The 26174-nt window shown below is 36.0% G+C and overlaps 1 protein-coding gene across 1 annotated transcript in view; it reads right to left on the bottom strand.

The window, feature by feature from the left end:
• TXLNB (taxilin beta) overlaps positions 1–19115 on the bottom strand; it is a 41729-nt gene extending 22614 nt beyond the window's left edge. Inside the window, exons 1-4 of the mRNA XM_039869752.1 lie at positions 18969–19115; positions 16313–16765; positions 7759–7850; positions 1852–2022 (exon numbers count right to left, since the gene is read on the bottom strand). Coding sequence (XP_039725686.1) covers positions 1852–2022; positions 7759–7850; positions 16313–16751 — 702 coding nt within the window. The 5' untranslated portion in view covers positions 16752–16765; positions 18969–19115. The remainder of the gene's footprint in view (positions 1–1851; positions 2023–7758; positions 7851–16312; positions 16766–18968) is intronic.
• Positions 19116–26174: the final 7059 nt, after the last annotated feature.

Genomic DNA, 26174 nt, shown 5'->3' with positions numbered 1-26174 from the left:
GTATATACATTATGTTAATGCTTCAAAATACATGAAGCAAAAATTGACATAATTAAAAGAAGTAGAAAATTCCACAATTATTCTAGGAGATTTTTAACCTCCATCCCTCAGCAATTGGTAGAACAACAAGACAAAAATTCAGTAAAGATATAAATGATCTACAGCTAGTTGTTACTTATGAAACATTACATTTAATATCTGAACAGACATTCTTTCCAAGTGCGTATAGTATGTTCATGAAGATAGACCATCTTTGATAGGCTATAAAAATGAACACATCTAAATAATCCCTAGGTAAAAGAAAAAAATCAGAAGGGAAATCAGAAAATATTTTGAATTTGAATCCTAATTTTGACATTTAAAATATGTATGGCCTTGGACAACAGATTTGGATTGCTGAGACTCAGTTTGTTCAGTAAAATGGAGATATTAACCTTCATAAGATTGTTGTGAAGATTAAATAAAATAATATATATATAAAGCACTTAGCATAAGTCTTGGCATAATCATGATACTTAATAATTTCATTTTTCATATTTGGAGGCCATTATTGAGGGTGTGTGGGTATACCTACAGTGTCTTCTGCCACTTCCATCATTCTGTCTTCAAATGCTACCCAAACATACCAAACCATATCATTCCACTCTTTAGAACTCTTTGTTGATAAAGCTTCCCACTATATCTGTTTTAATTTATCTTCTTACTATATAATACTCCTGAAAGCCAGGAGATTTCTGTAAATACAGAGCACTATTACTTGAACAAATATCTTGAATTGAACATGATTCTCCTATTCCCAGGCCCCCGCCTCATCTTGGTTTTGGTTGTACCTGGATTAGTGACTGAAGAGATGCCAGAAGCCCATCTCCTACAACTCATAATTTGAGAGAGTTCATCACACTAGATTCTCATTTCCCAGATATCAAAAAAACAATTTTGAAATATGAGGAGCCATTATCCTCTTCTATTTTTTTTTCATCTTGCTTCATTGTACAAACTCAGCAATGATCTTAATCTCTCTATTTCTTTAAGTATTTACTTTTAAACATGTGTAGTAATAACTCTCTCATAGGGATATTGGTGTCTAATTAATTCTTGTTTGTCAAAAGCTTTAGGATCTTCAGCTGGAAAGGGGATTGTGGACGCACGGAGTATTATCTTGAAGAGCCTTGCATCTTGCTTTATTGAATGGAGCTAGTGTCTATATGTAATCAAATTAACCACACTGCTAGAGGCTTATGCTGTAATTAATGAAACTCATGCAGACTGAATGAAGTCTATTATTTTTAGATTGAATAATTTAAGTCTGAAGAGCTTCAGTGTTTTTTCAAATAGCTCCTTTTTTTTTTTCAATTGACTATTGACATTTTGGCTCTCAGTTTTGCTTTTCTGTGGCAATTAGCTTTGTGTCAGTTTATTTCATGTCATGCAGATTTTATTATCATGCCAAAAATGTTGCATTTTTACAAGTTTGCATTTTAAAAAGTAGCAGTAAAGCCTACTTTAAAAAATAAAATGTAACGACTCAATATAAGAAAAAGGTAAGGGGAACAGCACACATTTTACTTAGGGCCTGCTCTGTGTCAGGTACTATATGGGCACCTTGCATATGTACCCTCATTTGATTTTTTCCCAACCACACAGTGAAATTGGTATAATCCTCATTTATTGATGAGGAAATAAGCTTATGGGAGGTAAAATAATTTATCGAAGGTCGCAAGCGAGCAAGTGGCAGGGCTATTATTTGAAGTCAAGTTTCTCTAATTCTAAAACTTATGCTCTTTCATGAGTAGAAGTCTGTGACTATGCAGCATGCAAGTAAGTATGTTACATAGCTCTTGTGACACATACCTTCAGTGTCTTGTTGTGTCTCTGCAGCTCCCGGCACAGACTCTCCAGTTTGCTTCGAGCGAGGATAGCTCTGCTGTGTTCACTTTGTAACTGGTCCTTTTCTTTTTGGATTTGTACCTGTTTCTTTTGTAGGAGCTTGAAAGTCTTTTGCTCAGTGCGATGTTCATCTAGCTAGACATGGGTATGCAAATGTGAAAGAAAATGGCGGAAATCTCTTTTGAGTTTATAAGAAAAAGGAGCAAAAGAGGAAATGCCTAAAGATCACTCTGATTGTTTGAAAACATATATATATATTTTTTTGCTATTACCACTGTCTCTCTGGAGTCAAAGTAATCTCATCTATGTTACTTTTGTAGTACTTGTAGATATAGTTTTTAGAGCATAATATTTACAGGTTTTTCCTTATCGTCACTATTATTACTAATCTCTTCTAACTTTGATCTTCTTTTTCTGATCTAAAAATAGCTTCAGTTTTCTTAAGTCTATCTAATGATGTCAGTCAGTATTAGAAAGGCATATCTCAGAATCTATAAATAAACTGCCAGAAGTCATAATAATTAATGCCTTGTGTTGCGACAATGGTCAACGGTGTGCCTGCTTGGTTTACCTTTAGGTCTCAATAGTCTTTCTCAAAATAAGCTTATAGCAACTATTTCAAAAAGTGAGAAAGGGAAAAGCAGCCTCCTGGTAAATAGAAGATGAAGTCTGTGGGTTGTGAGAAAGGAGGGGAAGAGAAAGTACCCCTTGGTTATCTAAGCATTGACATTTGTCACCACATTTTCAGATATTTCCACTCCTTAACTCAACAATGTGAATGGCTAGTATTTGTAACATGCCCTGCTCTCCCTCTACCTGCACATCCTCTGTGCTTCTGGCAATATATCATGACAATTGTTTTTGCTGAGCACAGGTGGGACTTCTTCTCATACAGCTCCAGCAACCATAACTAAAGTATCAGGGACAGCATAGAAAATGAAACCAATGTACTCCCAGACTTGTTATGTCTGGATGCTAAATTTCTGGGGTAGGATTGCCAGATAAAATGTAGGATATCCAGTTAAATTTGAATTTTAAATAAATAATGAATAATTTTTTAGTGAAAATATATCCAAAGTATTGCATGGGACATACTTTTACTAAACAATAAAAATTAAAAAAAAATTGTTGTTTGTTTACCTAAAATGAAAAGTTAACTGGGGGTTCTATAAAAGTACGCACAGTTAAATTTGGCAACATTTTTATGGAATTATAGTGAGGTGGTGAGAATTTGAGGATCAGCCTTCCTGAAGCCACCAGAGATTAGCATACTCTAGGAGTGTGGATCTCAGACTGACAATCATGTATGGCCACATGCAAGTGATGGCCCTTTGTCTAGAGCCTTTTCCTCTGCTCGACTTGGATTGCTGAGAGCCTGAGTGTGCTTATGCTAGGTAGATGATCATCCTAATAATGACCTTGTTGGCTAATGAAGAGGAATAGTTCTTCGTGGGGAGCCCCTGGGTGCTTCAGGATCCCAAATGTTCCTGGCGCCTCACATAGTGGTACAAGTAGATGCACACATGACATGAACCTTGATACTCATCTCAGTTCCTCCATCTTAAAAAAAATTTGTTTTTTTCTGAACTAGATAAACAGAATTGCTACACTTTCTTCAGTTCACATCTTTATTTATTTCCTTCCTCCCTCCTGCCACACTGAAATGTCCATTATAAACCCTTGCCAAATTAAGTTAAGGATATTCCTACATGATATTCTTTCTTCATACTTATGGGCAATTTTTAATAATTTGTGAGAAGTAGCATCAAGAGAAACTAGTCCATATTACTATAAATATTTATTAAAATTGATATCTTTCTTGAGGTTCAATTGGAAAATCAATGATTTTTTTTATGTATTTTTAATACCTCCTATTTGTAGGATGCATGAGGTCCTTTCACTTTGCACCATGTTTATCAGGTACAGGTGAAACTTCTCATGCTTATGTTTGGACTTCAAGTGACCTACTGTCCTTCCTTGAGATTTATATATTATTATTGTCATTATAGTTAGCCTTTACCTTTTGAAGATTAAACCATAGGTCAAGGTTTCTCAGCCTGAATACTGTTGACATTTTGGGCCAGATAATTTTTTGTTGTGGGGGCTGTCCTGTGCATTACAGGCTGTTTAGAAGCATCCCTGACCCCTACTTACTAGCTGCCAGTAGCATCACCCCCCTTCAATTCTGATAGCCAAAATATCTCCAGACAGACATTCCCTATTGTCCCATGGTGGGCAAAATTGTGCCTTTTGGGGGAACACTGCCTTATGTGATTTATCTGATTATGAGGAAGTGGATATTCTACATGTGTTTCATGAGTTGAAAGAGATAATCTTGGCTTGTTCATTGACCATTCAATGCTGTAGTTTTACTGCAAGATCATACACATCAAAAATTTAACTAGATCTATCTTGCTTTGTTCTAACTAAAAACCCTTAACTATGATGATTTTTTATTTTAGAGTATGGCTAATTTTGTTTAAATACTTCAGACTTATGTGAATGCGTATGGGGTTTCTTAAGGAATGAAAAACATTGCAACTGAGTCAATTTCAGGTAATGCTGGCTTTGTGGCTTAATAGTACATTTAGGATTCTTCTCTACAATTGTAACAGGTGTATACAATTCTTATCTGCAAGTTCTCTTGTTTTCTCTTTTTTATAATTAAGTTAAAAAAGTAAAATTAATGCCAAGTACTAAATTAGAATAGTATTAGTGATGTTGTAACTACATTAAAATTGAGAAAATTTGCTGAAAGTATTTTTTCTAGGTCATTTTTTAATTTAGTCATGAAGTTTCCTTATTTATTAATAAATTTATTCTTATTTATTAATGAATACTATGGTAGATAACATTACAAGATTCAGAATCTGTAAAAAATGAGTGAGCTAGAGTGGCAGTTTGAGTCACAACTTTGAATATGATAATTTATTCTATCTTAACACTTACATTTTAGATACTTTCTATATTAATGTCCAAATCAGCGAGCAAGGAAATAGGTTTTAGTCTCCAGGTAAAAGATTGAAATTCCTCATAATTTTTCCTTTCTGAAAAGAAAATGTAATGAGGTTTTTTTGGGGCTAATTTTCTCCTATTTATTTTTTCTAGAATCATCTTTAGTGTTTTAAAGTCTATTATAAGACCTGATACGAATGCCAAAGTATACTAAGTAAGGCTTGAATTGAGTATGATCTCTGGAAAAATAAGCTCTGTGGGGGCTACCGCTTGGCTAAGAGGATGAATAGGTGCAGGGAATTCCATGAAACCAGGGTGAACAGCCTTGGTTCATGAAGAAAATTTGGGTCAGACCAAAGATGTGGTTCTTCTCTGATGTACTGATGAGGGACCGCAGCACTGTAAATGGCTTCCTGTGCTAGTCTAGAATGCTGCCCAGTCCAGCCAAGTACAGAACATGCACTGGAAACTAAACATGAATGGCCTTGGTACGAGTAGGTAAATCAAAGGGGCAAAGGGAAAATGATATGGAAAATATTAAAAAGAGCCAAGATGGATGGATAAGAATGGGGGTCATGTTTTTTGGAAAACTATTATTTTTGACACCTAACATATTATGGCATTGAAATTGTTCATAGACGGTTAATAGCCAATGTTAAATAAGTTGCAATAAAATCGATACACTGATACTTGCTTTATAAATTTCTACCATTCTTTTGGAAAGCAATGCAGTCATTTAAAAACATTCATACTCTTCAATTTAGTAATCCCAATTCTGGAACTTTTTTCTAAGATCATAAAAGGAAGAGAAGGAACAAATCTAATGTATGATTTGTGATTTAATAGTGTAATGCAGCAATATTTGGTAAAACAAAGAGTGGAAAGATCTAAATGTCCCATAATTAGAGAACTAGTAGATAAGGCCACTTAATAGAAAATGACATAGCTTTTATAAAATATAATTAATGAAGACTATACAGTACATGGGAAGATGTCTGTCATATGAGCCAAAAAACCAGATACCCAATTACAGTTGACTTTTGAACAACATGGATTTAAAATGTGCAGGTCCACTTATACATGGATTTTTTCAGTAAATACTTTTATTTTTTTCCATAAATATATTTTCTCTTCCTCAAAATTTTCAATAACATTTTCTTTTCTCTAGCTTACATTATTGTAAGAATACATACATAACACATATAACATACAAAATATGTTTTAATTGATTGTTTATGTTATTGATAAGTCTTCTGGTCAACAGTAGGGTATTAGTAGTTAAGTTTTGGGAGTGTAAAATTTACACATGGACTTTTGACCGTGCAGGCGGTCAGCACCCCTAACCCTAGTGTTGCCAAAGGGTCGACTGTATCTGTATCTCACAAAGGTAATTATAATAAAAAAAATCTCTGCATATGTAACAGAACTGGAAAGGAAGATGGATAAATCAAAGTTTGTATTTTAGATTATGAGATTAGAAATATTTTGGGGTTGTGTATTCAGCATTTTTCTTATACTATCATGACATAGTCTATGTGATTAAAAAAATAATTTAAAAGTATTGTTGGCAGAGTTAAGCATTCAGCCGGTCATTCGGGTTTCAGAATTTCTCTGGATCTATTGCATGATAATTCAGCATAACAGATGTGTCAAGATAAAAGAAAAAAAGAACAAACAGGAATTACAGGACTGAAGTTAGAGCGAAAATGAAAGAAAACAAGTCACTTGTTAAACTCTACTCTAGCAATAGGGATGAGATGTAGCCAGGGACCTGAGAGTTTTGTAGGCCTGAAGCTTATTTGGTTTTCGAGGTCCTCTTTTTTAAAATAAAAAACAAAAATTATAATTAAGAGAATTACATCCAGGGCCTCAGAGGAGCCCCTGCAAGTGAGAGGCTCTGACCCTTAATCTTTTTTGACTGCAAGGTAAATTCGTCTTCAGAAGCAGGTCGACCTACTACTGCCTGGAGGAATTGTTTCACTGTATGTGGATATAAGTTTCACCCTCCTGTCACTGCTCTCCAAAAGAAATAAGTGAGAAAAAACTTGAAAGAAAAGCAGAAATGAGAGAGGAGCAAATTGCCTTGCTTCGCTTGAGAGGGCTTCTCGGCTGTTAGCTATGCACCCTGTGGTAGTACACAGACTTCCGGTGTTGCTCCTTTAGCAAGTATTTGTGAGGGTTCATGGAGACCAGACAGGGTGGCTTCAATGAATGCTCCTTTTCCAACTGGCCCATTGCAGAAGTACCAGTGAGGAAACAATGCACATCATGGATTCTCTGATGTCTGGGAGTGGCTTCCCTTCCTCTCAGTAGCCCTAACTTACTGAGAGAAAGACCACATGTGGGGGACCTAGAACAGGGCACAAAACTGTCTATGTCAAATCCTTTGCCATTGTGGAGGAGGGGAATGTAGATCAAAGAGAATAAATGACTGACTGACTGATTAACTAACAAGTCATTAAGACCAAATGAGAATTTGTCACAAACTGAGGAGGTGGGATTAACTCAACTCTATGCCTTCCTGAGGGGACCCCCTCGAAAAACTGGGGCACAGAACCAAATGAAAGTTTGACTTTATGGTGGGTGTATTTATGTTTAAAAAAAAAACAACCAAAAACCTTTAAAATATCTATAATTTTAATTATCTATAATTCTCTCATCTATCCCCTAAGTGATATACATACTTGAAGGTGGAGTAAATTCCAACTCTATCCTCTTTCCCCCTTTTGCTGTTATTCCTCAGTTTTTCTGTTTCTTTTTCCTGTAAAAAAATTCTGCTTTTATGAATTCTAGCTTTGGCTCATCTGAGGTTACCGGTCACAGTCTATAGTGATGTACCTGAAAAGCCAACAGCCTCCTTTCCTCAGCTCTAACTGAAACCTGAATCTTTCTGACAAAAAGAATTAAAGATCTTACCAACTCAGCATACTTCTTAAATAAAAAATCAAGCTTTTCTTCAGGAGTCTGCAACTTGTTCAGGTTTTGCATTAGCAGGTTAGCTTCTTTACCTTAAAAGAAAAAAAAATACGTAAAGACATTTTTAAAAGTAAGTGCTGACCCTGAAGTCAGAGGATATGGTGTGGAATTTTAGCTTGGCCACCCTTGACCAAGCCACTTAAACTATCTGAGCCTCAGATATCACTTTCTTTCCCTATAAAAGGGATGACACCTACCTTATAGAATAAGTTTGTGAAAATAAGTGGTATAGTAGCAGGGTGATAGTAGAGTTTCAACAAATATTTGCTATGACATTAGTCTCCAAATTTTCATCCCAAGAATTCATTTTTGTTACTCCTTCCCTCCATGTATTCTAAATGTTCAAAGAATTTTGAATATTTTGAAAATGTTTAAAAGAATTAAAAACACTGACTTTATGAAAGAACAAATCACCCATTTCCCTACATTAATTTGAAAATAACAAAAAGAGCAAAACAGTCCATCAAAATGTCTGATTACCATGAAACAGCCAGCACTGATACATGGAGTTGCTAGAATTTCAGCCCAAAGCAGAGAAACTTGACAGTTTAGTCTGTCTTTCCCCACCCACCACCCCCGGCTTTATTGAAATACAATAGACAATTGGTTGCTCATATTTACATTGTAAAATTCAATAAGTTTTTTTCAGTTATAGTTGTCATACAATAATGTATTAGTTTCAGTTGTACAGCATAGTGATTAGCGATCTATATAACAACTCACAAAGTGATCACCCTACTAGTCTGTCTTTTTTTTAATGGTGTTGTTCTTTTAGTACCTCTTTCCTCTCTTTTTGGGGGGAACCAATTTCTTGTTCTTGTGTGTGAACTCGTTCCATGAGGTTTGGGTAGAATAAGTCTGATCATATTTCCTACCAAGCAGAAAATGAAATCAATAGAGAGAAAAAATGGACTCAAGACAGGCAGGGCCTTTCCCACGGGCCTTTGTGTGTCTTTCTGGTTATAGGTTTCGTCTTCCTGGGCCATCACTTCTCCCTTCCAGACCTTAATCTCTGTTGGCTGTTTCATTTTTTGTTCCTACTTGGAGTTTATGCTACATAAATCTCATCTGTTCATGATTATTTGACAGTAAACTTTGGATTCTTTTTCTTTCCTCATTGTTCTTCCCTTTGTCTATTTCGCTCAAACTGTTGGGTTTGCCTTTCTGTGATGCCCAGAAATCTTATCTAAGCAGCCACTGGGCTGAGTGTTGGGAGGGATAAAGGGGACCCTGAGGTCTACTTTTATCACTGAGCATATCTTTTCAAAGTCCTATCAAGGTGCAAAGGTGACGATCACTCTATCTAATCAGGGTAGGGAGGTCTAGCCACACAGTAGAACCCATGTTTCCTGATACAAATCTGCTTAAGAATATTAACAATTTTAACAATCTTTTACCAAAGAATAGGCATTTCCCCTCTGCTGGAACTTTCACTTTCATCCTGGACAGGCAGATAAATCATAGAATTAGGGTTGCCAGATAAAATACAGAACACAGGACATAGTTATTCTGAAACAATTATGTATTGTTTATCTAAAATTCAAATTTTCCTGGGTACTCTGAGTTTTTATTTGCTAAATCTAGTAATTCCAATGGCATCAAAGAATTTTAGATCTAGAAGGAGCTTCAAAGAGCACACAAATAACTGGTTAATTTTATAGATAAGAATCTAAGGCCCAGAGAGTCCAAAGTTACATAATTAGTACTGGCGGAGCCAAGGCTTGAATCCAAGGCTGTCTACTTGTTCTAAATCGCTCTACTCCCAAGTGGAATTTTAATGCCAGGGAAACCTAGAGAAATAAAAGAAAACTTTTTTTTGGAAAGAAAAAATGACTTCATTCCTAACAGCTGGTTTTGTCTCTCTTTGCCCAGTGAGTCAGTTCATATTAGAGACATGGCCTGAGATAAGGCAAAAGTTGGTATGAGTGGTGCCCAACCAGCTCTTCAATTATGGCCTGCAGCATAGCACACTGCCTTTAAACTGATAATCACTGCTGCCCTACCCCCACTGGGCCCAGTCTTTGAGTTATTTTTCTGGCAGCAGGGATGAATTTGTATTGTACAGATCAAGCCATTCCTTCACCCTTGTCTTCAGTCTGTGGAAGGTGCCCACGTGAAGACTGCTGTCCTTAGTGCCATGTGTTAAAGGCAAGAGACTACAGTGTTGATCAAATTTGGTCCAGGACCCAGCACAGTATTTGGCCTGTGGCAAGTGCTCAGTAAATGTTGGTAGTAATGGAACAAAATAAAGCCAACCAGTACACATTAGTGTCGTGTCAATCAAATGAATGCTGTCTTGAAGACAATTATGTGATTGACTAGAGGAAAGGTAGGCCTTCCTGTTACCTGTGACATTTAGTGTGCGCTAGGATACCTCACAGTGTGAATGCAGACATAGAAAACCATTACATGTGTCATTTGGGGGAGAGAGAAACTCTTGAGTGAGTCCAATGGCTCTCTTTTTCTTCCTGCATTAAATATCTTCTCCCCTTTTTGTTTTCTTTAACTATGAGGAGAGGGTTTTTGTTGTTGTTGTTGTTGTTTTTGTTTTGTTTTGTTTTGTTTTGTTTGATCATCACACCCATTGAGGTCTCTTCTCATATGCCATCATTTTGTATGGAAGGGTAACACTCAGGACCATCAATCTACCATTCAAAATGATTTCTCCCTTTAACAATCAATCCAAGAAACTGAAACAAAGCAAGTGCAGGATGAATTTGTGACATCATATAAATTTGTGACACATAAATTTGTGACATCAGAGAGCTTAGTATTTAGACTTCCATTGATTTTGCTGGACTGGAGTGGTATATGGAATTATCTTTGAGGAGGGGAATAAACAAAGAGATTTGCTCATCTTCTCAGATTGAAGTTATAATTACATGGAAATGGGGTCATTTGGTGACACAAAATGAAAAATCGACTTTATTCAGGAACGTTTTATTGGGAAAGGATGATCTGCCTTCACCCCAATGTGTCATTTTAAAGCAATGTGATTGCAGGATTAGTCACAAGGAAAGCCAGTGACAGACCTGAAGTCTCCATTAAAGGTGGCACATAGCCAACACTCCACAGAATGCTCAGTTTGGTTCTAAGTCTACATGAAAGTAGAACCATGGTGCAGCAAGAACAAACATGTCACACATGGCTGTGGCTGTTGACATCGTTGTAGACTGTGAACTATTAGAATATGAAGGAATTATTTTTACATCAAGGAAACTAAAACTCTTAAATTAAGACAATGAAATCAGCTATAGAAGTGTGAACTGGAGTTTTTCTTAAAGTTTTAGCATAGTGATGACTGTTAATATGAAGTTCAGTGACAAATTATGTAGATTTAACGAGTTCTCAAAACTATGCTTTTTTTTTCTTCCAAAATTATATTTTAGAACTTTGGGGCTAAAATTTGGTCATGGATGCACATGTATGCCTCTCTTTGCTCTTCCCGATTTCCAAGTGTGCTGGGAGAAGCTTAAAGCAGGAAAAGATTGTGAATATTGTCTTCGAATGTTAGACCTAGAATCATATTTCAATGTTAACTTTGTTTTCTCTCTAACACAAAGATAATGAGTGTAATAGAAACAATTTCTGACCATCTATAGGTATCTTTTAAGGTAAATAGAATGTATGTATGCAGATTGGAAAGATAGTATAAATTTCATGTATGTAGATAGGAAGGATTAAATTCACGCTAGACTAAGGTTGGGAGACCTGGGTTCTAGAACTGACTCTGTCATCAATTAGTTTAGTAATCTTTTTCACATACTCTTAAGCTCTTGGGCCTCAATTTTCCTAACTATAAAATTAGTGGGTTGACTAAATGGATTCTGAGATTTGATGATTCCAATACTGAAATGGCTTTATTTTTACCTTAATTTAGATAACAACAACAATAAAAATAACATTGTTTGGATGGCATATTTGTTTTCCTAAAATGTTTTGGTTTACTCTTAAAGTGTATAAAGATTCTCTTACCCTCACTGTCACCTCTCGTAGTCATGGTTTTTGTTTGTTTTACGTGGTTTTATTGACTATTATCATTTTTGAAAATACTGCCTTTCCTATATTTTCTAGTCACATTGTTTCCCATTTGGCTGACATTTCATTTCTCTTGTTTTTTAATGACCTTATTATACGTAATTGGAAATTTGGCTTCCCACTCATTTGGAAAGTGGACCTGGACTTATTAGGTCAGTTGATGATGTGTTCAAACTACTAGAAATTTCTAGGCTATAACTATAAAGAAAACTTTCTTAAAAAGAAAAAACTTTTGAATCTAATAATGAGGAGACGATTCCAGGGAAAACAAAATAAAGCAAACCTTATAATAAAAAAGAAACATATCAGGAAGAATAGTAAGAAATGAATACATCCTTTCCCTTGGCTCAGAAGAGAGTACTAATAATTTTGCTAGGGACATATTTTTATCTCTCTTTCTATCTACTTCTCCAAACCCTCTTCTCCTTTTAGAAGATGGCCTAAGTTTTAGCTTCTCTATGAATCTTCTCACGAACATTTCAGTCTCTGCTGATTCTTCTTCCCCAACAATCTCTTCTAGAAAATTTAGCATTTGTTTCAAAGCAGCAGTTTATTTTTTCTGTTAGAATGAAACTAGAAATCAAGCTAAAATGGACGAAACAGACCATCTAAAAAAGTGACCTTTCTAAGGCAAAGTAAGTAAAAGGCTGAAAACATTTTAGAATACCAATGTCCTACTCAAGATTCTCCTCAGAAAGTAGAACTGGAACTCACCTGTAACCAGAAAGACAAAACCCATTAACTGAGCTGAGTGGCTGCTCCTCAACCAACATACTGATTATTGTAATATATCTTTGGTTCTGCACTGTTAATGACTTCAGGTTAATGACTTGCTTTCTTTATGACTAATCTCACAATCACATCAACTAGTCGACTAGTTGAGTAACTTTTTTTTTCAGTCTTTAAAATTCTCTAAGCTTCAATTATCCCGTCTACTAAATTAATGGGTTGACTAGATGGATTCTGAGCTTAGAATGGACCTGTGGATCAGCTTTGTTTCTCTCCTGGCCTTATGCTTCAGACCTATGATTTCCTACTCAATCAGTTGTCAACTTAAACATCGGAAGATATATTATATTTTATCATTGTTTTGTGCTCATTACCATGTGGTGCTTATGCAGCCTACATAAAGCTGACAGAGAAATAATTAATAAGACACTTGTGACCCTGGAGAATGGAGTAGGAAAAGCAAAAGGGAGACTTTAGATGTTAACAGAATGTGTCATGGTGCTCTCTAATGGGGAATCTGTTTTTATTTCTTTCAGTTCAGATGCCAAGGAAAAAGTGACTCTACCACATAAAGAGATTTTAAAATGCTCCCACAACTGCTGTGGCGTATAGTGTGTTAATTGTGGGAGGATATACATCATCTAAAGGAAAAATAAGTCCTGAGTGCTTAGGTTGTAGAAATATTTTTTAAATATTCAGAGGTATTCTGTGAAAGAAGGGTATTGTGCTCCAATAAGTTTAGGGTACGTGGTAAGCTATGCCCATCAGTACTGGAGATTTTCATTGTTGTATCTACTAAAGATCAGAGACCTCTGACAGCAGGAAAACTTTAACTTGGGCTAAAATCTCAAATATCTCAAAGGTGGAAAATTTGGGATATTAGAGAGTGAGAACATTTCAGCATCTCGAAAATACCAATAAAGCAAATATTATCTGATAAACATACAATAATTAAAACCTCATCTTTGATCAATGTATAAGTGACGTCTAAGGATATATCTTCAAGTATGGAAGAATGACTTACTAAAATTCTATAAAAGTTCCAAGTAGCTTCTAAAAGAAGATCACAACTGGCACTTTCTATTTTACCCAAGCTCTTTCTGAAGCATCAGAATTATTGCCTCTATAATCCATTTGTGTCAAAATCACCCAGGTGACTTGGCCCCAATTCAGACCTACCAATTCTGGATTTCTGTGCTCAAAAGCAGCATTTTTGGCAAATTCTGTATTTGATTCTAATGCACAGTTAAGTTAGAAAACCATTGGTCCAGATGATAGTGCACTGCCATTTAATTGCTAAATGACCAAGAAGCCTGTTAAAATCACTTGCAGACAACTGAATAAGGTTTAAAATGATGGTTACATATTTAGAGTAGCCTAAAAATATTGTTTTAATTCATGTTGTAGCTGAAATAGTACAGCGATTAAAAGAATATGCTGATGGTATTCAGAGGAATGGCATGGAAGGATGAGCAGCTTATACACATGTAATGACAGTAGATATACCTGGGCACTCTGATCCACAACCGTTAGTTCTGGTCAAATACATGCAAATGAAATTTACTAATTCATAGATAGTGGCAGAATTGTGGAATTTTTTCTCTAATATTTTTTTTGATTATTTGGTAATTATGAGGTTAATACAAATTTTGAAATAACTCAGAGAAGACAGAATAGAAACCAAAATTGGTCATCTTTAACTTTACTTTTAGTTTCTTCATATCTATCCCTCAATACAACACAAAAACATTCCTATGTAGAAGTAGTTTCAGAGTGGTAAAGTGAAAGAACTTTACTGGTTAGTAACACTTGAAATCATTCACTTCTGAGTTGTGATTTTGTATTGTCTTATGGAAAGTTTAACACTGACAATTGCAAAGGGGCTATTTTGAGATGCCTTGGAAAGAGAAGAAAAAAATAACTCTAACATAGAGCAACTTTATTCTCTTTCCCAAAGTTCTAAAACACTAGGTGATTCCAATGTTGCATGTTAGAACTTGGTATTAGCTGAGTTAATCTTTTGCTGGGTGGGTCCCGTGTGCTATTTGAATGTGTCTTTTAGTCCTTGTTGTTTATATACCTGCCAGCAATGCATTTTAAGCATTGTAGAGTAATGTCCTATGCCAGCATGGATGTACTTTTGGGGTCGTAGATAACCTATGACTGGAGTGTGAACCCAGTTTTGATTCCAACGCCCACAATCACTGCCCTTGATAGATTCTCCATCCAGCTTGAGAGGCAGGCATATAAACAAACGATTGCTGCAGAAACTATAATGGAGAGCTAAGGAAGATGATGCTAACTCTACCTGGGTATGTCAGGGAGAGTTTCCCATAGAAGGTGTGTTTGTAGTGAGTATTTCAGGGAAATTCGTGAAGAAAGACAGGCAGAGGGACTTTCACATGAAGTAACATATTTCCACTAGTAGCTAAAATAGCTCTCTCACATGAGGGATCGGTAACACCAAAAATGGTTTTTTCATAACCATTTTTGGTGTTACCGATCCCTCATGCTTTCCTAACAATTTTCCCACGCCTGCTTTAGCACCTATCCTGTATAATAATTAGTTTATATGTCTATATTTTCCTCCATGCCTAGGGCTCCTTGACTAGAGACATGACAACTTATTTATCTTTGTGTACCTAGTACAGTGCCTCATAAAGACTAGGCATTAACAAATATTTGCTGAACCAAATAATGAGAGCAAGAATATTTTCTATAATTATTGATATTCTGAAATTGATATGTTTCTGAAGCATTTTGTTAAATAAAAATATTTTATATGGTAATGGAACATACTACTAAGTGATCTAATCGACATCATTTTGTATATACAAAACCATCCCTATATTTATGTTTTGTTTAAATCCAGATTCCACTAGCTTTGCCTTAAATAATTTCCCTTTTATTTATTCATTCATTCAGCCTTACAACTAATATTATTGAGCACCTAGCATGTGTCATCCATTGTCCTAGATAGACATTAGGCATCTGATATATACACAGTCCCTGCCCTTAAAATAAAAGAGCTAGTAGGGAAGACACATATTAACCAAATAATCACAAAAGTAAATGTATACTGTCAAACGCTGATAAATGCTAGACAGGAAAGATACATAATACAATAGAAACAGAAAACAGACTTTATCTAAGGTTAGGCTATAAGAAAGTGCCATTTGATTTGTGAGCTAAATGATGAGATAAGTGTCCAGAAGGAATAAACTGGAGAGTAGGTAGAGATTTCTAGGTAGAGCAAATAGGATGTACACAAGCCCTGAGAGGGAGAAAGTATGGCAGGTGCAAATAACTGAAAGAGTAAATCAGAATGACTCGTTATTAGACAGCAGTAGTCATGGTGGTGATAGGAATAGAATGTTCAGGAAGCAGATGCTGTAGGGTAGAGTGATGGGAGAAAATGCTGGAAAGACCAGTTTGGGTTAGACCATTAGGGCCTGAAAGACTATGCCAAGAATTCTGGTCTTGTCCTAAAAGAAATGAGAGGCCGTTGAGGACAGAGGGTAGATTTGTAACATGTTGAAAGTTCACTTTAGCTCTACTGAGGGGAATTGGCTGGGGGCAAGTACAGCAACAGAAGATATTGGGAGACCCTGAAGGAAACTATTGTAGTAATCCAAATATTAGATAAGAGTTTTAGTAAAGGTTGGAGGAAGTGCCCTTTTCAGGAATAATTCAAAGAAAAATCATATATTAGAATATAAGTACTTGCCTAATCCTTTCAGGATTTTCTTTTCCAATTTTTGCTCTTTATTGCTGACAGGCTCTTTGGCTGTGGGTGGCTCTCCAGAAGCCACAGGTTCTCTTTCAGTTTCTTCAATGGCCTCCTCACAGTCTCTGTCCTCGTTGTCAGCTGGTTCTGTGTTCTCAGGTTGCTCCTTGGCTATAGGGGGGTTCTCGTTCCCTGCTGTGCTGACAGCAGACCCGTATGTGTTAATGATGTCTTCCAGTTGCCTATTCAACTCGTCAGAGATGTCACGAGTTCCTGTTTCAGGCTGCACATCTGCCTTTTTCGATGGTGCTTGGAGTGGGACTGAGGAATCCTGATTATCTTGCTTCTCCAGGCCATTCTGACTAAGTAACGATGAACTGTCCCCTGAAAGTGTTGCCTGTGGCTCTCCTGAGAGCTGTGCAGAGTGATTAGTCTCCATACTGGGAGTGGTACCTAGTGGTAAGCACAGTCAGGCTTTATGTAGTTAATCTAGTTGCATATCCAAACGGGCACCTACTAATTACAGTTTCTAACATAGAATGAATGTGCTTTCACAAACCATCGATACAGCAATTAGGTAGGAACAGTAGGAAGCCATTTTTCTAAATCAAGTCATACGATTAGCATATTTTTGGTTTTGGTCTTTAAATTTCAGTAATATCTCCTCCTATTGACATTAACAGAGTAATTCAAGATATTGTTTTTCATGACCCTCTTTGTCACTTTGCTTGGAATAGCCAGTTTGTGTTACCATTCTTTTATATAATTCTATGTAGATTTACAATCATTGGAAGTACATGGATGCATACATTTGAAATATTTAAATTTTAAATGATGTTAAAGTTAAAATATTTTAACTTTCAAAGTGTATTTAATATAATAGCCACTGAACTTGCTAAAATCTTTCATAATAATAATGTTCCTAAGTTCTATTTTAATCTATAAAAAAAGAATTGATTAATATGAGTACATTAATATAAATGAATTATTATACTAGATACAGGAGACTTTTTTTCTTCTGGTATTCTCCTTTTCCCAGATGAACAACATATAAATATTAATGGTGAAAACAGATTTTTTGAGGTTCAAGTTAACATCATTTTTGGAATAAGACAGAGAATGAATGAAAGTGTAAATTAACAAACTGTATGGAAACATGGTGATGCTCATAATAATAATTCTTTGAATTTCTATAATACTTTTTTTGTTCCAAAATAAAAACTGATTTTCTTTGGGGGGGAAAAAAAAACCAGATAGCAACTTTCTCTTCTAAGTCAAGAAGCTCTAGGATAACTTAATAATATTTAAGACATAGCAATGTTTAATGAATGGAGAGGAAATGAAGTAGAGAAATAATCCAGATATAATTTGAGCTCTTTGGAAATAAGGAATAAGGAACGAGCTGAATCAAGGATTCCAGGATTTCTGGCTATCACCATTTCTAGGGTTGCAATAGATTTGGCTTAGAACTTTAAGTTATGGTGCATTTTATTTATAAATTATATTTAATGGTGATGCTGCTAATTAGCAGGGTAACAATATGACAGAGTTTCACAATGCTCAGGTTTTGCTGTTGTGGTGGCATGATAGCAGAAACAGAAACATACTGCTCTATGCATCGTGTGGCTTCCCCCTGTTCTCAGGGCAGTAGACATCAACAAGAACAGAAAATTGAATGTACAGACACTGCCACCCACGTGTGGCCCTCACCAAGTACTCATTATCTTAGAAAGAGGTACTTTTTTCTTTTACCCATTTTAATCCATTAACCTTATTATCAAATGATACAGTAAACAGCTTCATTATCTTCATCACTGGAGTTTCTTTAGTTTGACCCCTTCTCGTTGGGCACAGTCATCTATATATAACTTGTGCCTTGGCTAAACTTGGAGAAAGACACATGGCACCTGCTTCCAGCCAGAAGCTATTTTAAGCTCTTCTAAATGGAGCCATGGCATTTAGCACTTGATCCTTGAAAATCAAAGGGAGAAAGTACTCTTTAATACAAATGGAAGAGTAAACATTTATTGGCACAAATCCATCTGTGGGTTTTAAAGTATTAGAAAGTTTTCTTAATATGAAATAAAATCTAAAGTAAACCAAACTTCGATGCAATGCATTTAAAACTGACTGTCCATGGGAATTTTATTGTGGTTAGTCTAAATGCAAGCATTTTAATTGTACTAACTTTATTCTTCATTCATCAGAAGTCATAATCGTTGGTGTTTTTACATTAATCCCATGGATAGCCTTTAAACTATGTTCCACTTTTACTTGAAAACAGAATAACCGAGTTATTGTAAACCATAGGACAACTCAATTCCTAAAAGTAGCCTCAAGTCAAATAACTCTGTTACTTTTAAATAGTCTCTTTCTAGATTAATTAATTTTATAACAAAAATTATTTCTAAATTTTATCTTCCATAAACTGTATTGCCTGCCTTTTTCCTTCTCTGAGAGAGAATTTTTCACTTTTTCTGGCAGTCCCAGCGGATTATCACACATACATCCGTTCCTGAGCAACACATTTTAATTATAAATAAAACAATGGAAAGTTCTTCAACAGTTCACCAGCAATCTCAAAGTTGCAAGTTTTGAACACCGCAAACCGCACCCCACATCTCACAGGGCTTGGGGGAGTGTTTGTCATACTTACCAGAAGACAAGAAGCTAAGCAGAAAGAGAGGAAGGGGAGGCAAGAGGCAGCAAAAACCTAGTCAGAAATGCAGAAACAGCAGGAGACAGGCAGCCGGCTGTGTTCTCACAAGGGAGAGAGAAACCAAATACACACACACACACACACACACACACACACACACACACACACACACACACACACACACACACACACACGCACACATACTGATAAAACAGCAGGAGAGCATGGAGGGGGGAGGGGAAAGGAACATTGTATGACACAGCAAGAAAGAAATACACCCAAGCTTCAGTAGCTGTCTCCTGGGCAAATGTCTTAGAAAAGAGAAGCAGCTGGTAGATCTTATCAGATTTCATGTTCTGTCCTTGAAAACATTTAAACTCAGTATATAGACCCTTCGCTGGTGCAGTTTTTTCACCATCGTTGTTCGTTTGGGCAGGGATTGTTTTTTCTTATTTCTTGGTTTATTTCCAATGCGGTCTGTGGTTCATCTCCTTTCCCCACTCCTTATGCTAGCCTCATTAGTGTGAGGTTTCTTATAGGAATCATGGAAAAAGAAAAACAATGGCATAACAAAAAGGAGGTGGCAGAATTCCTTTAATTCTGATGTCATTGTTTGGTTTGTTCGCAAATTCTGAATTAAAAATTTAGACAGCTATCATGGCAGTGTGTTTAGTGTCATTTTCATGTACATGGTAATTGGTGTGACCTCAGATCCCACATCTTACTTGGATAAAACTGCCTTCACATCTCGGATCAGCCCTTGGGGAAGCAGTCTGTTTTTTCTTCCTTAGTTGGAGGCTTTCCCACCTTCTGCAGCAGGATTTCCACATCTTTCCCACCCTTTCCAACCCCTCAACCTCTCAAAAAGACTCCTCCTCACTCACCATAAAGCGCTACTCTTAACCTACATCCATTTTTCTTTTCTGTTTCTGGCAAATGTGTTCTCACACTTTTCCAAAGAGAATTTCTACGTCAGACTTTCTGCTCTTGGGACTGGCTGGGCCTTGTGATACCTCCTGTGGTAGATAGAATAATGCCACCCCCAAACCGTCCAAATCCTAACCTCAGGAACCTGTGGATATATTACTTACTTTACATGGTGAAAGGGACTTTGCAGAAGTGATTAAATTAGGGATTTTGAGATGGGAGATTATCCAGAATTACCTGGATGGGCCCAATGTAATCACAAGGGTCCTTAAAAATGAAAGAGGGAGGTGGGAGTTCAGAAAAGGAGATTTGATGATCCAAGCAGAAGTCAGAGTCATGCGATGCCACAAACCAAGAGGTGAGAGAAGTCTTTAGAAACTGGGAATGGCAAGGAAACCAGTTATTCTCTAGATTCCCCCAGAAGAAATGCAATTCTATTGACACCTGATTTTAGCTGTGAGACTCATTTTGGATTTCTGATCTCCAGAACTGTAAAATAATAAATTTGTATTACTTTTAAGCCACTAGATTTGTGGTAAATAACTACTGCAGTGAGGGGAAACTAAAACATACTACTCCCCAACTTTTCCCGACCTCTTTCTCTGAGTTTAGGGGAGGCATAAGCTACATACAGATGAGTGTAACCAATGTGTAGAGGTAAAGATAAAGAAAGTCCAGTGATGAAGGTAATGAAGCTATTTACTATATCATTCGATAGTAAAGTTGGTGAATTAAACTGGTGAGAGAGAAAGGTACTTCTTTCTAAGGTAATGAGTATTTGGTGAGGGCCATAGGTAGGTGATATTTCATATTGTTTTGTAGCAAACTTAACCAGTCAGATCTCTCAGTAAACACAAATGACCAATTAGTGATTTTCATATTTATGTAACATATGGATGCTTTCAACAGAACAATTTAATTTTGAAAATTCATTTAAAGAAAAAAAAAAAGAACTTGCCATGGTTGAACTAATTATTATGTTATTATTTGTACTGATGTGTACTAATATAAAAATAGGTATAAACTTCTGATGTTCATTGTTATTGTATTATACAAACTTAAAAATATTATTTAAGAAACCTGCAGACCAGTAAATACAATTCAAATGAACAACATTGCTTTTATGTGACAAATAATATTTTGCTGAACCCAAACTACAATTTACAACATGAATATGATACTGACTGTTGGTCCTTGTGAGTTCATGGTACTTTACAATGCTTTGTGAAATGACTCAATTTCTTCAACACTTGGTTCATTCAAATTATTACATAAATTTTATTCATATGACCTGCCATAATTTCAATTGGACTTCATTTGATACTAATGCATCATTTACTGCTCTTTCTAATTTTCCTGCAATTATCAAAATGTGCTACATGGAGCTAACTTGATTAGATATACACATGATAGTGAAGGCATTGAAATGACAGATGTGCATAGTGACAACAAAATGACAGCTACCTAGATGATCCATAAGAGGCTTATAAATTTTTAATTATAAATGAAATGAATATAAACACACAAACTTGTGACTCCCAAGAACCCATCTGTGGCCTGCTAGAGGCCCAAAGAGCTGGAATAGGTAAATAAAGAAGACAAACTAATAGAGCTCACTGCTTACGATAAAATCAACCTTTGAGTTACAAAAAATTTTATTTGAAAATAAAATTTTACTTTTTATGCAAATATTACAAGACAATAGTTTAAAAGTCAAATGATGCTAAAAAGCTTAATAAGCAACAATAATCTCTGTCTTCATGACTACCACTTCCTCCAACCTTTTCATGCTTCCTAGAGGTAATTATATTAAACTATTGGAGATATTGCTGTGATTTGCTTTCTCATTTGTAAATAAGACACCTACCTTGCTGTCTGTCAACTTATAAATTTTTGACATTACCTATTGTCCGCTCATAATAATAGGTGAAGATTTAATTCAATACCCTTTTTTCTCTCCTTATTTCTCAATAAAATCACATTTGACCTTTTAATTCACATTCTATGTTTTCATTATTGAAATAAAGTTCACTGCTAAATCAGGTAGAACACTGGGACTATCATTACATTCTTTTGAAACTTGCTTTTTTTCTGAAGTTGGTGATTACCTTTTCTTTACATTTGCTTAGTATTCAGAAAACTCTGTCTTTCCAAAAGCTTCACAAGAGCTCTGCAAAATGCCTCTCTATGCAATTTCCCTCAATGTCAAGTATAAAATGTGGACTGCCTAGTTCACATGGTTGTTATGAGACTAGCACAGTCAATGTGGTCTATATAGTGAACACATAATCCATGGCAACTAATTCCAATAATGATGTGTTTAAGTGAAGCCTATAAAATGGGGATTAATATTTTTTATACTAATAGCATTTTGAAATTGTTGCTGTCTAGAACCAAGTTCAAGTCTAAGAATCTATTATATCATCTTCTGGTTGTGGTACACATATACTTGATCTGGGTTAGATCTGGCTTGAGATGAGTTGCAAATCTTTGTACACTCTGTTTCTACTTAGCAAACATCACCTCTGTGTTTCTAGAATAGGGGAAAATGTGGGCTTGTGGTCAAGCAGAGATTATTTTCAATTAGTCTAAATACAAAACCAGGCAACAAGTTACCATATTCGATTCCTGTGGTGGCACCTCTTTAATTTGTACCAGTTGTGTGCAGTTGGTCTCCAAAAGTGAAAAGTATGATTCACATCTGAAGAAAAAGATTTGGTTTTATTTTTTTTAAGCAAGAAATGGGCAAACAAAGATTGTCTCCAGGAAAGGGCAATGTGAGCTAGCTTTCCCGAATAAAATAGATCACTTGAAATTTACATAAATATTGGGTACTATACTTGTACTTGAAAAGAGCTCCACTTTTTTTTTTTAGAGCTCCACTTCTTAAGTGGCCTTATTTAATTACATGTAAATACTTTTTGCATGATAACAACAGAATCATGAATTCCTTCTTATAAATAATGCAGATAAATTTTAGGGTAAGCTCCTTTACACTGATTCTCTGTTTAATCTGAATTAATAAGACTTTGCCACATATCTGTCAAAATTTTGTTCAAGGAAGGTCAGAATAAAGTCCATTATGTTATAGTAATATTAGACCCCTCGTCTTTGAAAAGCTCCTTCCTACCACATTGCTGAATGTACTAGAGATCCAGGACCATGAGACTGTGTGTTGCCTTGTTTATCTGGAACATTTCCACTGAGGATAGAGCGAGCTTTAATGGTGGTCAAGGGCCATAGCAGAGACATTCCCCTGGAACAGGCTACACTGTTCCAATCTCTGAGTACCAGCAAGTGGCTTGAAGGCCACATGGCTGAAGCATAGAGATGTTTCTCCCTCTATCCTATTGAAAACGTTTGTCATCAGTGTTTTACTCAGCAGAGTTCTAGGATGTTCCTTTGGGTGAGGGTCTGCTTATTGCTGCAGATTGGCAGGAAAATCCCGCTGGCTTGAATACTCATAACATAACCTTGGGGGCAGAAGCTCCTGAATACAGAGTCACAGTAAGTACTGTGTGGTGTCCTACTTCCTCTGGTTCATGCTCCCTACAGGAAACTTGGGAACTACATCTTATTTGAAAGAACTCTGGTCACAAGATATTAAATTATGACAACCAGAAGGCAATGATACAGATTGACTGAGATGTCAAGCGCTGGTGATCCCAACTATGAGGTTGCCAATCCACCCAGGGTTTTGATCTGGAACCCCCTGTCAGGTATATTTCCCCTTCCTTCCTCTCTTCTCATTCTTCCTTGTTCTGGAGTTTGGTGGCTACTGTGGGATCTGTAGAATCTTGGTGAGGGAGGGGACCTCACATATCATCTTCCTACCTTCCTTTCACTCAGAGGTCCTGTCCAGAGCCACCCTGACCTGTCTTCAAGTAGATGATATTAGATAGAAAAGAATCAGCTCTTCCTAATAAAACAGCACTACTTGCTAAGAGTTAAATGAAGTCTACCAAAATGATAATAAATCCATGTGTTTTACTACACAAGCACTATGCCTCCTTTCAAAGGTTTGACAAAGGTGTCTTTTTCAAACAGACTTTCTGAGGTTTGCTAAGCAATGACTACAAGTTTCCTCTTTTTCTTCTCTGATTAGTATTAGAATTTTTTTGATTATTCTCCCTCAGGGTCATGAGTTTTTCTTTCTTTCTTCTTTCTTTTCTGAGTGTCATGAAGCCCTTCTTCCCCTGCTGATCACAACAGCAGTTCTCAGAAGGGGTCTAAGGTTGACCTTGTATTTGAAGGAAAGCCTATCACTTTGATGTGTTAAAAAACAGGGGTGTGGTGGTCACCTAGTTACAACCTAGTGACTACTTGTCTCCTTTCTTTTTGCAATGCGGTTCTTATCAAAGAGTATGGCCATATTTTAAAATTCTGGTATGTGGTCTTTTTCTTCATATAATTTGATGTGGTTTTAATAGGCTCTAGAACAACACAGATCCTGAGAATAGTAAAGGTGGTCAGCAAGTGATTAAATGGTAAGCGATTAAATGCTTAGACCTCTGATACCTTTTTAAAAAATCTTCCTTCTGTTCCCTCTTTACCTTCTTTCTGTGGTACGCAGATGCCTAGGCTTTGTTGTTTTGAAGGGAGACCATTAACTGAATTTCTCTATCTGCCCGTCTCGTCTTTAAGAGCCTTTCCCACTATGAGTATCTTTTATGTGACTAGATTAATTTACCATGTGTGCTCCTTAATTCAAGTTCAAGGACTGGGAAGGAAGCATCTTACCCCTTCTATTCATCTTTAAATCATTTTATGGACCTTATTTTGTATCAATTTTGAATTGTACCAAATTGATCTTGTTAATCAGTACATTTCCAAATTGTAGCTGGATCCTGGCAGAGCTGCCTTATTGCTTAACTCCAGGAGTCATCAATTGAACAAAATAAATGTGAGGCTCCCTGGCTTTGTGCAACATGGTGGTCTTAGACTCAACCTGGAACAGTGGCCTGATGGAATCATGGTGTCTGTGAGAAGAAAAAATTCATAACTGTCTTCGTCGAAGATACTCAAGAAAAATTGCAAAATTATTAAAAACATGAAGGAAAAATGAAGGGTAATTCTCTCGGGTATAGTGCCACCCAGTGCAAAAGATGACAACTTCAAGGACTTCGTTGCAGGAAAATGTAACTATTATTAAAAAGTAACAATAGCATGACTATTAAGGACGTGAGTGCCTGAATAAACTGCGCCTTGGCCCAAAATCTACCCTCCTATGAGGTCCCCATAAACTGCCATACATTCCTTCCCTAGGAATGCCAAGAAGTCTTCTATAGATTGTCTAGAAATAAGCTTATAAGACATGATTATTACTACATTCCATGGATTAGAAGATCACAACCTAGAAGTAAGGGGTTTGGATCCTTACCCAAGGAATTCCTGTCCTGCTGTGTCCCACACTCAATGGGAAAAAGGGCCCTCATCAGGAAAGTCTGTTCACAGAAATCAACACTTCCACTGACTAAACACTAATTTCAAGTCACTGGATGTAGATAAAAATTAATTTGTTTCCCCCAGAGTATATATTTAAATTTGTATAAACATAAAACCTGTGTGCATTAACAAAAAAAGATTGTCCCTTCCTTTAAGACAAAACAAAAAAGCAAAACGAAACAAAGAACCCTTGGTAGGCTACTAATGTACATTTTAAAAATTCAAAATTTTATTAAAAATAGAACTACCTTATGACCCAATAATTCCAATTCTGTGTATTTATCCAAAGAAATCCAAGATACTAATTTGAAAAGATATATGCACCCCTACATTCACTGCAGTGCTATTTACAATAACGAAGATATGGAAGCAACCTAAGTGCCCATTGATAGATGATTCGATAAAGAAGATGTGGTACATACATATAGTGGAATATTACTTGGCCATAAAAAATGAAATATTATTTGCAATGACATGAATGGACTTAGAAGGTATTATGCTAAGTAAAATAAGTCAGAGAAAGACAAATACCATATGATTTCATTTATATGTGGAATCTAAAAAGCAAAATAAACAAAGAAACTAACTAGAAACAGACTCATAGATATAGGGAACAAATTGGTAATTGCCAAATGGGAAAGGGATTGGGAAGGGGATTAGGGAGTCTGGTGAAAAAGGTAAAGGGATTAAGAAGTACAAATTGGTAGTTATACAATAGCTGTGGAGATGTAAAGTACAGTATAGGGAATATAGTCAATAATATTGTAATAATCATGTATAGTGCCAGGTGGGTACTAGACTAATTGGGAGGATCACTTTGTAAATTATATA

This window comes from Pteropus medius, unplaced genomic scaffold (assembly GCF_902729225.1).
Source record: "Pteropus medius unplaced genomic scaffold, Ma_sr-lr_union100, whole genome shotgun sequence".
NCBI classification, from domain to species: Eukaryota; Metazoa; Chordata; class Mammalia; order Chiroptera; family Pteropodidae; genus Pteropus; species Pteropus medius.
This window is presented reverse-complemented; position numbering and strand designations above follow the sequence as displayed.